General features: G+C 39.4%; 1 protein-coding gene across 2 annotated transcripts in view; it reads right to left on the bottom strand.

Annotated features, from left to right (window-relative positions):
• LOC122541727 (vinculin) overlaps positions 1-17,896 on the bottom strand; it is a 120,556-nt gene that overhangs the window by 44,952 nt on the left and 57,708 nt on the right. For both annotated transcript variants that reach the window (XM_087982277.1, XM_087982276.1), the window contains exons 6-9: positions 17,530-17,690; positions 7,632-7,722; positions 7,317-7,464; positions 5,836-5,989 (exon numbers count right to left, since the gene is read on the bottom strand). In XM_087982277.1, the coding sequence (XP_087838403.1) occupies positions 5,836-5,989; positions 7,317-7,464; positions 7,632-7,722; positions 17,530-17,690 (554 nt within the window). The remainder of the gene's footprint in view (positions 1-5,835; positions 5,990-7,316; positions 7,465-7,631; positions 7,723-17,529; positions 17,691-17,896) is intronic.

Genomic DNA, 17,896 nt, shown 5'->3' with positions numbered 1-17,896 from the left:
ACAAGGTACCATCCTCCTTTGCTCCTTCTTACCATACTGAATAATGTTTTTCCGCTATTCATAGATTCAGCTATCTTCCACAGTTACGGAGCACGCTGCTTAAATACTCAATATACAAAACCAGAGAAATTGGCCATTTGGCTCTTGGAGCTTGCTCTGCCATTCATTGCGATCATGGCTGATCACCACAGCCTCTTCCCACTTTCCCCCACATATCCTTTGATCCCTTTAGCCTCAAGTGTTTATAACCAACCCTTTCTTAAAATCATCGAAGGTTTTGCCCTCACACTACTTCCCGTAGTAGCAAATTCCACAAGCTCACCACTTTCAGGGTTAACAAATCTTTCCTCATCTCAGTCCTACATGGTTCACCCACTATCCTTAGATGGTGACCCCGGTTCTGGACTCCCCCTGACCCCCAAACCTCCCACCCACCACCATTGTTGGGACCATCATTCCTGCATCTATTCTTTCTAGTTCCATTCGAATTTCATAGGTTTCTAGTGGATCTCCACCCCAATTCTTCTGAACGCCAGCAAATATATCCTAACCAATTCAACATCTACTCTTACATCAGCTATCAGTCTCGTCACTTTCACTGCACTCCTTCTACAGCAACACCATATTCCTCAGTTAAGGAAACTTAAACTGCACACATTTCAGGAATTGTGTCACCAAAGATCTCTTTCATAGGAGCAGGGTATCTTGCTGCAATGTTTAAACCCTCTTACTATGAAGGCCATTTGCCTTCGAACCACCTGCTGCAGGCCTCCTGAAGATGACCGTCTACACATGCATTACTTCTAGGGTCACTTCCTTAAGTACTCTGTAGATAATTTGGCTGGGAGAATTTATCTGCCTTCAATCAAATTTCCCCAATAATACGGACTTCCTTCACTTCCTGTCACTAAACCCTAAATTCAACATTTCTGATATCTTCAATTTGAGTCCTCCTTTGTGACCACTGAAGCAAGCTGCACACTTAACTGGCCAACTTTCTTTATTCTCCATTATAAATTCCCGTTTATGACTGTTATCTGTGCTTTGGATATTTCAGCCAGTTTGTGTATTAAAAAAAGCACATATGCGCACAGCAGTAAGGCAGATGAAGGAATGCCAAATTCAGTTTGCAGTTCAACTATTTTATTAATAGAATGGTCCTTACTGAAAAACTATGTAACCACAAAACAACTTGCCACAATACTTGCTCTCTATCTAGCTCTCCCTGAGAAAGGATCCATGTGTCTGAGATGAGCTGTTAGACTCTCCTACTTCTCAGATATAGGGCTGGCTCTCTTCCACGAAGCCACATTACACATTTCAGGGTGGATCTTCTCCTCAGTCTTCTTGGGCTGCCACACAATCTTCTGCCACGGGTCTTTGCTGCTAGCTTTTGCTGAGTGGGTGGCTTCCAGGTGTCTGTTCTTATCACGCCACCCCCGTCTGAGACTTGGAATGTTCTGCGACCTTTGGCTCATCGTTCACAGTTCCTATGTCAGGAGGTGTAAAGCATACGTCCTCAGTCACTGGCTGGAAATCAAAGTGCCAGGAAACCCAATCAAAACTTCTCCAATACACAAGCTTCAGGTAGTTTGTAACTAGTTCCCCCTGAACCTTGCTGCTAGCTGCTGTTAAATTTAGATTGGCCAATTTTCTGTAAGGACAGATTTCTCCAGCTGCAGGATCTGTTTAGAATATCCAATTTTAGGCTTGTGATCGCTTGACCATATGACTGAAAGGGACCTAGATTTGTCTTCACTTGTTATTTTGTCTTCGCATACCGAGAGAATCTTATTCTGACTTTTTTTCATATTTTCCACTGCTTACTCTCGTGCTCTACTTTCCCTTTCTCACTGTGTTCAACACATATGGCTTTGAGCTTCACGTGGATAGAAATACAATTTTAAAAAAGGGTATAATTGGTCTTCGTCAGCATTTACAATCAATGCCAACAAGCAGATCTGATAACAGTTATCCATAAATTCAATTTCAGTTCAACTGCTTTTTCTAAGTCAACTGTCCAAGTGATTCTTGATTACTGAATTTCATACTCAGCCACGAACCTCAAGCTAGGAAATGCAATTCCACATTGCATGACCTCAATTCCACTGCATTTCCCCTCTAAGAATGTCAGGGTATAAAATACTTCTGACTTTGTTCAGTTTTCTCTGGCTCCTCTAAATGGTGTCAGTGATAGAAATGCTAGTCTCTTTAAGGCACCCCAGGACAATTCCAGGATGAGACCTGAGTTCAAGTCTCCCCTGCTCCAGAGATGTGTCACAACATCCCTGAACAGACGAATTAAAACAAAAATTGTTATCGTTATATCCTTGGCTGGGAATGCTTTTTAATTGTTATTTTAAATTAGTAACATGGGTGATTTGGTGGTATAAAATGGAGAGAATTATTGAGTTGTTGCATTTAGGAAATTTGTGGCACAGTAATCATGCATCGGGAGGCCAACGTTCCAAGTCACACCTACTGCAGAGGTGTGTAATAACATCTCTGAATATGCTGATGGAAAATAAAGGGAGCTGGGTATTGTCCTTCAGGAGCTCATGACTCACAAACCAATGGAAATCCCTTCAAATCTTCTTTCACATGGTCCAGAGAGGTTTCTTGTACAGCTTGCTGCTGCACACCATCCACTACTGCTTCTTCATCTGCTGCTTTGGAGCCGAGGGCACAGCTTTAGAGTAGAGGCAAAACCTTTTAGAACAGAGATAAGGAGAAATTTCTTCAGCCACACTTGGTGAATGTATGGAATTCACTACCACAGAAGGTTGTGCAGGCCAGGTCAATGAGTATATTTAAGACGAAGGTAGATAAGTTAGTGATTGTAAAGGAAATCAAGGGTTAAAGGAGAAAGCAGGAGAATGGGGTTGACAAACCTAGCAGCCATAATTGGAGAGTGGAGCAGATTCGATTGGCTGAATGCCTAATTTAGGCTCCTATATCTTCTGGTCTAATATGCCACTACCGTTGTAGACTTCCTGTGTCAAACACTGTGCTGAAAAAAGGGAATCCGAATGTTTCTCAACCAGAAATCATGGATGAAAAGGGAGAGCTATTCCCCACCAAAATCCAGGTCTGATGTGTACAAGTCAGGCAACTCTGATTGATACAGGAAATCCAGGTAGGACCTTCGTAAAGCTACCAGAGATGCCAACAAGCAATACCAAACCAAGCTTGAGATCTAGATTAACTAAACGGACATTCATCATTTGTGGCAAAGCACACACAACACGAATGGCTCCAAAATGAAGTTAAACAAAATCATGGGCAACAATACATCCCCGTCCGGAGTACAATGCATTCTATGCTTGCTTTAAATGATGTCAGCGATTCAAATAGCTTCAGATGCACCTATACCCATGGGTGCCACTGCAACATTGGATTAGCCTGCTTGATAGTGAACTCACGGAAAGCGACTGGCCCAGATGGAGTCCTCAGCCGTGCACTCAGATCCTGGGCAGATCAGCTGACAGGAGTCGACACAGACGTCTTTGATCTCTCTTTACTATGATCTGATGTCCACATCTGCTTCGAGACAGCCATCACCATCCCAGTGCCAAAGAAAAATCATGCAGCATGCCAAAATGACTACCACCCAGCAGCTCTGACCTCCATAATTATGAAGTGCTTTGAGAGGTTAGTCAGGTCTCACATCAACCAGTCTCTATCATCCAGCCTACCAAATTGTCTGGATCCTCTGCAATTCGCTTACCAGCGTAAGTGGTCCAAGGTATCATTGCCCTGGTCCTACACTCATCCCTGGAACATCTGGATAACAAGGATACCTGTGTCAGGTTCCTACTTATTGACTGTACCTCCACCAACACCATAATTCCAAATAAATGCATCTCTAAACTCTAGGACCTAGGACTCTGCTCACCCCTCTGTGACAGGATCCTTGACTTCCTGATCAAGGCATCACAATGAATAAGAATGGGCAACAACATCTCCTCCACCATAATCCTCACCATAGGCACTCATGGCTGTGTGGCCAAATTCCAACTCAAATCCATTTACAAGTTCACTGACAACACAATCATTGTAGGCGAGATCTCAACCAACAATGACAGAATTTAACAAAGACATTGAGTACTGAGTGGCACGTTGTAAACACAATAATCTCTCAACCAACATCAACAAAACAAAAAAGAGCTCGTCAATGACTTCAGGAGGGGACACCTGCATCATGGTGCTCACATGGAGATCGGCAAGAGCTTCCAATTCCTGGGAATGACGACGACCAACCATTTCTTCTGGTCAATCCACATTGACACGACAATCAAGAAAGCGCAACAACATCTCTACTTCATTAGGGAGCTCAGAACATGTTAACATGTCCACAAAGACTCCTAGCAATTTTTATAGATGCATCATAGAAAGCATCCCATCTAGGTGAATCACAGCACGTATGTGAGGAATAAGAGAATGATCAAAGAAAGAGTAGGGCCGATCAGGGATAGCACAGGGAACTTGTGTATAGAGTCTGAGGTGGTAGGGGAAGCCCTAAATGAGTTTTTTGCTTCTGTCTTTACTAAAGAAGAGGACCTTGTAGTGAATGAAACCATTGAGGAGCAGGTAGGCATGCTGGAACGGATAGAGATTGAGGAAGCTGATGTGCTGAAAATTTTGACAAACATTAAGATTGACAAGTCGCCAGGGTGCAGACCAGATTTGTCCTCAGCTGCTTTGGGAAGCAAGAAATGTGATTGCTTCGCCGCTTGCGAAGATCTTTGCATCCTCGCTCTCCACCAGAGTCGTACCTGAGGACTGGAGGTGTACAAGATAATGAGAGGCATAGATAGACTTGATAGCCAGAGACTTTTTCCCAGGGCAGAAATTGTTAACACGAGGGGTCATAGTTTTAAGCTGTTAAGCGGAAAGTATAGAGGGGATGTCAGAGGCAGGTTCTTTACACAGAGAGTTGAGAGAGCATGGAATGCGTTGCCAGCAGCAGTTGTGGAAGCAAGGTCATTGGGGATATTTAAGAGACTGCTGGACGTGCATATGGTCACAGAAATTTGAGGGTTCGTACATTAGGTTTACCTTACATGAAGGCCATTGGTCGGCATAACATTGTGGGCTGAAGGGCCAGTTCTGTGCTGTACTGTTCTATGTTCTATGTTCTATATGGCAACGGATCTTCTCAAGACCACAATAAACTACATAGAATCATGAACAGATCCTAGTCCATCACGAAAGCCAGATTTCCATCTATAGACTTCATCTATACTTTCCACTGCTTCGGGAAAACAACCAACATAATTCAAGACCATCCCACCCCAGTTATACTCTCTTCCAACTTCTCCCTTCAGGCAGAAAATACAAAAGTTGGAATACATATGCAAGTAGATTCAAGAACAGCTTCTTTCCGGTTCTCAGACTTTTAAAGGACCTCTCAAATGTGAATTCTGGTCTGTCTTTCTGCGGCTGTTCTACTACCCTAACATACTTTCAATCAATCCTTATAGCACATGAAACAACACTTTTGTCTGTACCTCTGTACAGGTGACAACAATAAATCAATAACTTTTTCCAGCTTTTTTAGTTCTGACGAAGGGTCACTGGACTTGAAATGTTAAGCGTTTTTCTCTCTACATATTGCCAGACTTTGTATTTATCCAGCTCACCTGTTTTTGTCCCAAGAATGATGCTTCTATTTTCTAAGAGATCCCACAAACTCCAAAGAAGCACTGGAAACAAGATTCTCATATAGCAGAAAAGTAAATTCAAAGTATGAATCTATTAAGGCGAGATTCTAGCAAAAAGCTTTGAAGAACTCCTCTCTGATGAAACATTTCCTCAAAATTATTTTGAGGTTACCTGAGCAGCATCTATTTTTTTGGCAATAGCCTGTTTTGAATTAGTCATTGCCTCCAGCTTCCTGGCTGCATTCTCCACCTTGGCTGTTAACATATCGAGTCCTTGGGATACTTGCTGTGCTTTTTGCATGGCAATAGGTGTAGCCCCTTGACCTCTATTCATTAAAAAAAAATAGTATTAGCACCATTTCACTTTTATTTGTACATGCAGGTATATACTACAGAAACTAACAACATATTTTAAGCAGAGCCAAATGTGTGATAGTAGTAAACGGAGAAGCCGAAAGAGACCTATAGAGGTTCCTTGTACACAGATCATTAAAATATGTTAGGAGTACAAAAGATAATCCAAAAGGTGAATGAAATGTCTGTCTTTATAAATGATCAACAATTGGAGATGTGGTGGTGTAGTGCTAATGTCACTGGACTAGTAACCTAGAACACTAACCTATGATTCTGCAGATATGCATTTGAATCCAATCATGGCAAATGCTGAATTTTGAATTCAACAAAAACTTGTAATTAAAAATATGGTCTAATGGTGACCACTGATGATGATGATTGTAGTACATGAATCTGATTCACCGATACCTTTTAGGAAACGAAAAATGCAATTCTTACTGAGTCTAGCCTACATGTGACTCCAGATCTTAAACTACATGACTGACTCTTAACTACACTCATCAGTTTTGGATGGGAACCAAATGCTGGGCTGGCCAGTGACACCTACATATTATGAATGAATAAAATTAAGAAAAATAAAGTCAGTCAAGTTATGCTGCATCAATAGAAAGAATAGATTAATCAAGATACTACGAGAACCTCAGAGTAGATGGAGGGAAACAGTTTTGGTTGGTTGTGGAGTCATGAACTTCTGGCTTCTTCCAATGTTGGAGTCATGCCTTTCAGGAGTGGTCATGAAATACTTCTACGCACAAAGGCTAACGGAAGTTTGGAACTCTTTTCTGAATACAATTAAAGTTCAGTCAAATGCTAACTTCAAATATGAGATAGAGTAAATTTATAAACAAAATTGGTATTAACAGATTTGGGGAAGGGTTATGGAGTCAACTCAAAGATTGATCAATTAATCTCACTGATTGGTGAATTCAGCTCAAGCTAATTGGCCTACTCCTTTCTTATGGTCCAAACACAACTTCATAATTAACTTTGCTCTAATGGGCTCCATTCATGGCTAATGATAGATATTTTCTAATCAATCCATTCAGAATTGTTGCGATACACAAGTGCAATAAGTGGGCTTTGAACTAAGGCCCCCTAGCTCAGAGGTAGAGACACTACCAGTGCACCTTAAAAGCCCCATCATGGCTGAATACATTGTCACCAGAATTATGTAAAGCATAAACTCAAAATTTTGACATGAATTATCTGGTATTTCATGATCACAGTATCTCTGCACTAAAAATGCATCGAATTCTACAAGAAATAAGGTAACGTTTAAAAAAACAAAAAAAAAGTTACCTGGCTCGGAGTTCAGATACTTGGTCAGTCAACTGGCCTAAAGCTTTCGTAGTGCCTAGAATTTCCCTTCGTTCTTTGCCTGCACAAAGTTCTCCAACTTTGCCAGCTTCATCCAGTATTTGTTTGATAGCCTGCTCCCCAGCATCACCTAAAACAAGCACCAGATTAGTTGAACTTCGAGCAAAAGACCAACATCATAAATTTCTGAAAGAAAAGAACACTATCTGAACATTTCAGACAACTAGGTGAGGAACTTGAAATTTAACTTCACATTTTAGCTCAGTAGCAATGCTAACATAAAAACTTAGTTATTACCTGGAGGTGCATTAGGATCACTTAGCCAGCTCTTGGCCTGGTCCATCTTTGAGTCAATCATAGCTAAAGCTCTTCTCATAGTTTCTGTATCCTATTGGAAAAAAACAAAAGTTATCAGACAGTTTAATGGCTAAATACCAAAGAAAAATACCTATTCAATTCTATATGACAAAATTTGGTCTTCAGTATTCTCGCAAGAAAGACAAAATAAGTAATCACACATCTTGAATTTGATAGAAATTTTTCTAGCTAGTTAAATGGTTTTCTTTTAAATACTTGCTAAGCATTTTTATTTATGGAGTCATAGAGATGTACAGCACGAAAACAGACCCTTCGGTCCAACTCGTCCATGCCAACCAGATATCCCAACCCACTCGGAGGAGTTGTTGACAGTGAGGAAGGATGTGGCAGGTTACAGCAGGATATAGAGAAGCTGCAGAGCTGGGCAGAAAGGTGGCAAATGGAATTCAATGTAGCTAAGTGCGAGGTGATTCACTTTGGGAAGAATAACAAAAAGATGGGGTACTGGGCTAATGGTCGGATACTTGGTAGTGTGGATGAGCAGAGGGATCTTGGTGTCCATGTACACAGATCTCTGAAAGTTGCCACCCAGGTAAATAGTGCGGTGAGGAAGGCATATGGCGTACTGGCTTTTATTGGTAGAGGAATTGAGTTCCGGAGTCCTGAGGTCATGATGCAGTTGTATAAGACTCTGGTGCGGCCGCATCTGGAATATTGTGTGCAGTTTTGGTCGCCATACTATAGGAAGGATGTGGAGGCACTGGAACGGGTGCAGAGGAGGTTTACCAGGATGTTGCCTGGTATGGAAGGAAGATCGTATGAGGAAAGACTGAGACACTTGGGGCTGTTTTCATTAGAGAAAAGAAGGTTTAGGGGTGACTTGATTGAGGTGTACAAGATGATTAGGGGGTTAGATAGGGTTGACAGTGTGAACCTTTTCCCGCGTATGGAGTCGGGTATTACAAGGGGGCATAGCTTTAAACTAAGGGGGGGTAGATATAGGATTGAAGTTAGGGGTAGGTTCTTCACTCAGCGAGTCGTAAGTTCATGGAATGCCCTGCCAGTAGCAGTGGTGGACTCTCCCTCTTTATGGGCATTTAAGCGGGCATTGGATAGGTATATGGAGGATAGTGGGTTAGTATAGGTTAGGTGGGCTTGGATCGGCGTAACATCGAGGGCCAAAGGGCCTGTACTGCGCTGTATTCTTCTATGTTCTATGTTCTAATCTAGTCCCATCTGCCAGCACCCAGCCCATAGCCCTCCAAACCCTTCCTATTCACATACCCATCCAAATGCCTCTTAACTGTTGCAATTGTATCAGCCTCCACCACTTCCTCTGGCAGCTCATTCCATACACATACCACCCTTTGAATTAAAAAGTTGCCCCTGAGGTCCCTTTTATATCTTTCCCCTCTCACATGAAACCTCTGCCCTCTAGTTCTGGACTCCCCCCAACCGAGTGAATAAACTTTTGTCTATTTACCCTATCCATGCCCCTCATAATTTTGTAAATCTCTATAAGGTCAGCCTCCGATGCTCCAAGGAAAACTGCCCCAGCCTGTTCAGCCTCTCCCCATAGCTCAAATCCTCCAACCCTGGTAAATCTTTTCCGAACTCTTTCCTGGTTCACAACATCTTTCCAATAGGAAGGAAACCAGAATTGCACGCAATAATTAGACCACTGTTGGAATAATATCCTGTATAACTGAATGGAATCCAAATATTCATGCTGTAGCAAGTTTTGAAATAATAGTTGTTTATTATGGAAATTATAAACCATTAAATGCAGAATTGAACAAAAATGGCTAACATCAAACTAATACTTAAATTCTGTTATGGCTTTATCTTTACTAAAAATTGAGGGATTCTTCCACTGCACACTGTACAAGCCATATAATCACAATCAGACTACAGAAAGCACAGTTATCTGCACACTTTATTTTGCTGAAAGGATAGGTACCTACTATATTCATCACACTTTCTCATGAATTTTATGAGCTTACTAAAAATCAACAGCAGTCCCAACTCTACACATGTAGTACAGTCATGGCTATTTTGACAACAAACAGAATTTCAGCTTCAAGCACCTCCTGTAAAGCCATGTTCTAAGCAAAAAAAAATTTGAAAATGCTGCAAATAACTGATAACACACAAACGTCTCAATATTTCATTTCACAATGCATTTGGTTTCATCTGTTGAAACAAATCCATGACAAACAGGGCACTGGAACAGCCTATCACCAACGAAAATTACTTAGAGTACTACAAAATATCAGTTTAAAAATCCTGGAAATTAACGCAGAATACAGAAGGGAAGGAAATCAGTCCAATAATCCTTCATAGATGAGGAAATATTTCATCAGCAGGAGACGGTCACAATATTATAAAGTGGACATGTCTGAGAATAAACTGTGACTACACAACTAATTGTCCAATCGATTTCCTAAAATAAATTTGTGCAAAAGGAAACACATTTCTACCACATATATAAAATCACTCTTTACACCTCATTACAAAATTACTGCAGTTGATCAAAAGGGTCAGACAGCTTCGATATCTCAAACCATCCCTGGCAACCCCTAGTTCCTGATTCAGTAATTGGTTACACATCTCCTTTGTTGAAACTTTATTGCTGGAACAGCACAGCAGGTCAGGCAGCATCCAGGGAACAGGAGATTCGACGTTTCGGGCACAGGCCCTTCTTCAGGAAGAAGGGCCTGTGCCCGAAACGTCGAATCTCCTGTTCCCTGGATGCTGCCTGACCTGCTGTGCTGTTCCAGCAATAAAGTTTCAACTTTGATCTCCAGCATCTGCAGACCTCACTTTCTCCTCTACACATCTCCTGCCCTCCAACTGGCCCAATCACTGCCTCCTAGCAGTTTAAATCACCTTAACCCAACAGTTCAATACAGTTTTCTTTATCGAGTTGAAAGATGACAACCTGTCCACCCAAATGAGTTAGTGTGTTGATATTCTAACTATTGATTTTTCTCTCTTTTTCACACTACCACAGTTGTTGTCCCTTTCTCTTTTCCCTTCAATCATTTACTGATCAGTATCGGCAGAGTCAGAAATTTGTGTTGAAACATATTATAAATACTTGCACTTTCAGTCTGATTTAGTGTTTACGAAATGTTAGACTGAGACAGTCCCCAGTGCACCAAAACCAAGCCCCAGGTCCATAAGACCCACTTCTGCTCCTGGAATCAATCCTTAATCCAGCATAATATTCAACTTCCCATCCTCAGACAATGCTTGCTGAGCATATCATCTGTTCCAGTTTTCTCCTCATTTCTTTCCATGACATCAAAAAAAAACTTAACATCAATGAGTTTGCGTCTACATATTATCACTAATCTACGCAATTTATCTAAAGAATTGCTAATCAACCACAGTCAACTCTTCGACCACTCCTTATATAAAAAGCAATGCAACTTCTAACCTCCCTCCCCACAGATGGGCAAAAGTACCTTGGTCAGTCATCAACAAAAACCTTTGGAACTCTAACCATTGCTGATTGCCTCATTAGAACACTAGAGACTTTGAATACTACACATTCTACCCTCAATGCTACCTTGCATCTCCATTTCTGAAGCACTATCCAGTACCTCTCACAAACTATACATCACACTTGCTCCCTCAAGCAAAATAGTGAGGCCACAACTTTAATTTCCTTTTGTCCCAGGGTTAAAGTTGTTACATTGTGGTGCTGTTAGCAAACAAAGGTAGCTGCACTGATTGAGAGGGCTGACCTATAGACCCATCTCTCCAAATCAATCCAAAGACCCTCCTCTTGGTTCAATAACTGAAGGATCAGTTTTGTCAGCGCCATCTTGGACACTAATTCTACTGGCTTGCCGCATTACCTTCCACATATTCTTAGCTCAGTTACCCATATGCTTTCAAGTATAAAATCCTGTACTCATCACATTGCTCACATCCTAGAAGACTTCAAAATCCCCTCAGTACTGCTAATCTATATTGTGAAACACCTTAATGAACATATTTCATTTAATCCAGTATTTATTTTAGAATTCCACAGTGCAGAAAGAGGCCATTCTGCTAAAGTCTCCAGGGACCCTCCGAACAGCATCCCACAAAACCAGCCCCCAATTCTGACTCAGCAACCCCATGAGTAATCTATTTAGCCTGCACCTCCATGGTTACTGCAGGGCAATTTAGCATTGGCAATTCACCCAACCTGCACATTTTTGGGCTTTGCAAGAAAACCTAGCAGAACCAGACACAGGCACAGGAATAACATGTGAACTCCACAAAAACAGTCACCCAAGGCTGGAATTGAACCCAGGATCCGGGAAATGAGAAAGGAGTGCTAACCACTGAACCATCATGCCACCCCTTGCATACTGAACAAAGGACATTATAAGTATTGCATCAACTAAGCGCACCTTAGTGGTGTCCTATAGGAGTAAAGAAATATCATAACCCAGTTAATACATGTACCAACTTGAATTGTGTCCACACATTATACACATCCACGAATTCTAACATCCAAAGTTCACTGTATTGCCTCAACTCTCAAATTCCTCATAACATAATTCAATGGAAGTTTTAGTAAACTGGACAACTCTTCATAAACAAGGTTTACAGGATAGGAGAAATCAGTCAACTTAAAAGTTCAAAACAAAATCCAATAATCTTTCCGACTAAGTTAACTTATTTTCCTCATAGCTTGGTTTGCAAAAGCTTTTGATCTCACCTGATATCTTCTAAGATCATTAATCACACCAAAAGTTACAACAATATATAGACTTACATATTGTTGGTGTGTTAAAATATTATAACTTGCCAACTTGTTTTCATCTCATTATTTAGCACAGCATAATACTTAGCAATTATGAATATGATAAAGCACATTTGTACAAATCTCTAAAATGTGATTAAATAGTTGCCAAACTTTGGTTAAGTGGAGCCCAAGAAAACATCACAACCAAACTTATGCTGTGACATACAAGCAGTGCTCATCTTTTTTAATTAATGCATAACATGTGCAACAGCAATAAAACCAGGAAAAGCATTCGGAAAGCCAAATAGCCAAAATAATACCTTTATACTGATGTCAACATACAAACTGTGTAGTGTTTACTATGCTTTGCTGTTATCGACAAAATATTAATTCAAATTCAGGCTTGACAGAAAAGGTTGGCAGAACTGCTGGAACAAACTTGATGCCTTGATTAAATGTGGTATAAAATGGCAGATTCTCCTACCAACAGTAGATGTGCACTCATTAGCCAGTCATCAAATTTGACATGATATGACAATCTGAAAAAAGTAAGCAATTTCCAAAGAAGCACTTGGTACAATGAGAAGCAACAATATTGAATTTACTGTTTCTGGGACTATACATAAGCTAAGGGAAAGTGGCATGGAGCAGAAATAGAAAGGAAATTGATTAATATTCAATAAAATATCTAAAGAAATGGGATCAAATTTTTGTGCTTTTCACAACCTTCATTTAAAACTTAATGGAAATGTTCGGTACAGCATAAATTGTTTCAAACAAAAATTTAACTAATCAGCTGCAATCTATATGGTTAATTGTCCCAAGTTAGATTTGGTTCAGTCCTGATCACCGTACCACAGAAAGAATATGACTAAATTAGAACAAAAAAAAATTATTTCGGATGCAATTTGGATTGAATGGTTTGAGTTATAACGAGAGGTTGGAAAGCCTGGAACTTTTTTCCCCTGGAATGCAGGATAATGAGGGGTGACCTTGTGAAAAGGGTATATAAAATCACGAGAGGCTGAGCTAAGGTAGATAGCCAACAGCTTTTGCCCATGGTAGGACAAACTAAAACTAGAGGGCACAGGCTTAAGGCGAGAGTAGAGATACATAAAGAGTGCAAGGGGCAATTGTTTTCACACACAAGGTAGTGAGTGTCTGGAACAGGCTGCCAGAGGAAGTGGTGGAAGAGAGTACAATTTTGTCATCTTAGAAAGATTTAGACAGGCACATGGATATGATATGTATGGAGGTATATGGAACAAATGCAGGCAAATGGGACTAGTTTAAATTATGAAAAAACTGGGCAGCACAGGCAGGCTGGGCCAAAGGGCCTATTTCCACGCTGTTGACTTCTCTAAGTCTTGAAGAAAATCTCAAAATTCATTCAGTATCACAAATAATTTTACCTAAAAACTACATTTCTATTGGGAGCATTATTTTGATGCGATGAACAATTATACAAGCTGACCACACTGAGAGACTGATATTAAGATATGACTCAACAAACAAACAAACGTTACAATACGATGGTCAAGATACCTATATTTCTGACAAAATTAAGTTTTCTTAATTTAAGTGGATATTAATAAATTCTCAGTTACATAATAAAAAATTGAAACTTAATTTAACTCAAAGGTTTTGAGAAGAAAGAATTATCTAAGATGACAAAAGATCATTTAGTGTTAATTTAGTATTCAAAATGAAGTTAATGTATTCAGAGGATCAGTGTGGAACAAAAACTATTTCTTGACCGCTTGCCAGAAAAACAATATCCAGGCCACTTTATGTACAGTGATGCAAGAATTAAAATCGTCAAGTACAGGTCATTCTGCTATAACGCACTTTTCGTTAATGTGAGTTGGCTGAACCACGATTGACAAACTGGGGACACTGTTTCTAAAGTTCAAAACTTTTAAAACATGCTGGCTGTAGCACAATTACATCGCCAACACTTAAAGCACTGTTTCTAAAACATGATACTTCTATAATGTGGGGTGCACAAGAATGCAACCCTTGTGTTGATGAAGAACTACCTGTAGAGATCAAAGCAAACTGTTTCCCTGGAGTTTAAGATAAGCAAATTATCATTTTTAAAAAGCTAAGTATAATTTTCAAAAACAGAAACTGCTGTTACTTTTACACTAGTTCTAATATGCAGTTTTCAAAGAACATTAACAAAGTGGGAAGCTGCAGCAAGCAAACCTAATGTGGCACGCTGGATGAGCAATTGCAAACATAAAGGAACAAAACCATAGTTTATCTAAGTCTTATTAAAAATACTTATTACAAATAATTTTGAACTTAAAGAGCTTTCTACAAGTGTAATTGATTCAGGAATAATTGGAAGATTGCACCAACCATTAAAATCAATAGTCAAATCACTCATGTCTTTTATACAGACAGGAGAAAAGCTGGTTTAAAAATTGCATAATTATATGTGTATTAGAACTTGTGTGTTAGAAACATACACTCACTGTTACATTACAAACGAAGTGTTTTTATCTGTGTTTTCTACACTAATGTTAAGTACTTGTCATTAGCAATAAATTTAGTGTGACGGTTGAAGCGTAAGTAAATAATTGAACAGCAAGGGTTACTCGTAAGAGGTGGGGAAGCAAGAGAGGTCACTGAATTGAGTGACGATCTGAACCACCTAATGGAGAAAGACATGTGGCATTCATAGAATCTACAGTGTAGAAAGAAACCAATTCACCCATTGAGCTTGCACCAACCGTCCGAAGAGCATCTACCCAGATACAACCTCCTATCCTATCCTTCCAACCCCACATTTACCATAGATAATCCATCTAAACTGTGTGGCCATAATCACTGCAAGTAATTTAGCATGACCAATGCACCTAACCTACACATCCTTGAGTTGTTCTACAAGAATTTGTGCACAATTCAATGTACTCAGTGTCTATATTCTGGTTTTCAAACATGTGCCTGGTCAAAGCATAAAATTGATGATGTAGGTATTGATGTTGTATCTTCCTTAATGATAGTGGTAAAGTTCTATTCTGTAGAAGAGCCACACATTAACTGTGCAAGCTCATCAGTGCAGTAAAAAACTATTTTAAGTTTGACATCTGTTACAACCCATGAATAAAGCAGTAAAAATAAACCATTTGCTTCTAGCTTCTATCACTGTTGTTGCCTTTTATGTAAACTTACTTCTCTCAGCTTTGCTTTTCAGAGATGTATATTTCAGTAGAAAGATTGGTACAATGATTGTACCAAAGGCACAAAACAAATCCAACTCAGCACAATCATATCACGGATTAATTGTACTCCCTAATAAGAACAGTTCAAATAAATATAAACAAATAGCAAAAGGTTGGTCCAAGAAAGTGTGAGAAGTGATGAGAAAGGAGGCCGCCTTCTTGTGGAGCCAATTTGAATGGCTGAGAATGGATATATGATGCACATCAAACAACAGGAAGCTGCCCGTGTTACTGTCAAAGAGGAAAGCGTGTAGAAATAGAACTCAATAAACACAGATAAAAAGTAGGTACTTAAGAGATTGGCACTCTGTATCCTTGGTCACCAGAGGAAACAGATTATTGTCAAAGAAAAAGCAAAGTCGGAGGGGGAAAAAACCTCCTAAGAATCATGATTGAGATAGCATTGCCTATAAAGGAAACAGCAGATTCAACAATATCCAAAATGGAAGTGGATAATTGATAAAGCGAAAATATTTGTGTGATTATGAGCAGATATTAGGGACAAAACTAACTGAACATCTCTACCAAAATGCTGGCACAGCTCAAAGTGCCAAATGGCCTGTTTCTGCACTATAATTATATTGAAGGCAGCACTTTATAGAGGAATTCTTTGTTCACATCCACAAGCTCAGAAACAAAAGGCATTACTGGTTTGTTGTGGTTCAACACCTTGCAAGGTTGTACATTCACCAATGAGCCAGAGGACCTAATTCATCACAGAAGTAATTCAATTTAAGTACTGAAAATATTTTTTAAGATACTGAAGTGTATGACTGATCCTCATGGAAGTGATGTATTACCTTCCCACCCCTGCTAGCCACTCGACCTCTCAGTTTTATTGGCAGAGAGCTTTGTCAGAAGATATTGCAGCGATCATGCTATCATCTGATTTGGATTAAGAGTTTTAACAGGCATTGTCAAACCATGAAACATTGGTGGTAAAAATGTCCCAAGCACATAACCTAACCGCAAGTTGAATTTCAAGAACTGTATCCAGCATGTGCTAGCCATGACATTATTTGAAGCAAATTGCACCACACACCAAGGCAGTAAGGCAATAAAGAGCATTCATTCAGAACATGCTTCAGCAGAAAACGAGAAAAACAAAACAAATGAGCTTACCTTCTATAAGGAAGAATGAAGATGAAACAAGGAAGAAAGTAAAAATAAGATGCTTGTAATGATCCCAAAAGGAAAAAAAAAGCAAAAGAAAAGGTTCTAAACAGATAATGTTTTGACCACAAAAATGCAGCTAGTTCATCATGAAAAATTTTCTTTTGTTTGTAGCTTGAATATCACTGACCAAAAATATTAAAACATAGCCAGGATATCTGGTATTCATCAAATTCACATTTACATATGTTGTGATTCAGGGGTTTTAGGTCAGTTGATAGACATAACAGAACAAAGTGCATGTACTCTCCGGTCTTAAGACAGCCATTTTTTGTAGTGAAACACACACAGTCATATGCAGGAACTGAACAACATAATTCTATTATACAGTAGTATGCAGGTGTTATTTTACTCCAACCCATATCAATTAATGTATTCTATGATAATTTAAGACAAAAATAAACTGAATCCCAATTTCACTAATATCTCAACATGTCAAACAAACAAGACTCAAATGTCCTATTTACTGTAGCTCAATGTTTTTGTTCATTTTCATTTATTTCAAAGAGTCTTGATACTAAACCAAGAATCAAGAATTGAAGACAGTGAAAAATGAAAAGAAAAAAGCTGTCACAGTAAGATCGCACACTGCAGACACACGTGTATCAAAATTATTCAAAAACTGTTAGGGAAATTGTACATTTTATTATATTTCAAAAGACAAGTAAAATGAAAGCTTTACCACTAAAACAATTTTATTGTAATTTACTGAAATTCTCAGATATACCTTGCTAGCCCAAGCATCTTCATCCCAAGATGTTAGCTGCAGAACACGAATGATTTCATTGATTTCGGTACTCATCTTTTCCACAGTGAAATTACGGTTCTTGAGAGCTTCTTCCACTCCTTGGCTTTTGAACTGCTTTGTCGTCACAAAAATCTTAATAGCTAGAAAATTAAAAGGAGCTTTCTTTTGTAAACATAGCACATTGGTCCATGACCAAACACTTGAGGATATTCTCTACCCCACAATATATCCAGCAGTTAACTAAAGCCTGAATTTCAACTGCAAATTCATCAGTTTTATAGTAGCCACAGCTATAATTCACATCAGTTAATATCAGAAAGACCCAGAAAGTTGTTAGTGTTTGGAA

The sequence above is a fragment of the Chiloscyllium plagiosum genome, unplaced genomic scaffold, assembly GCF_037043375.1.
Source record: "Chiloscyllium plagiosum isolate Xiang-an unplaced genomic scaffold, Cpla_swu_hap1 HiC_scaffold_43, whole genome shotgun sequence".
NCBI lineage: Eukaryota > Metazoa > Chordata > Chondrichthyes > Orectolobiformes > Hemiscylliidae > Chiloscyllium > Chiloscyllium plagiosum.
Note: the sequence above shows the minus strand (reverse complement) of the source record. Positions and strands in the feature narration are given on the sequence as shown.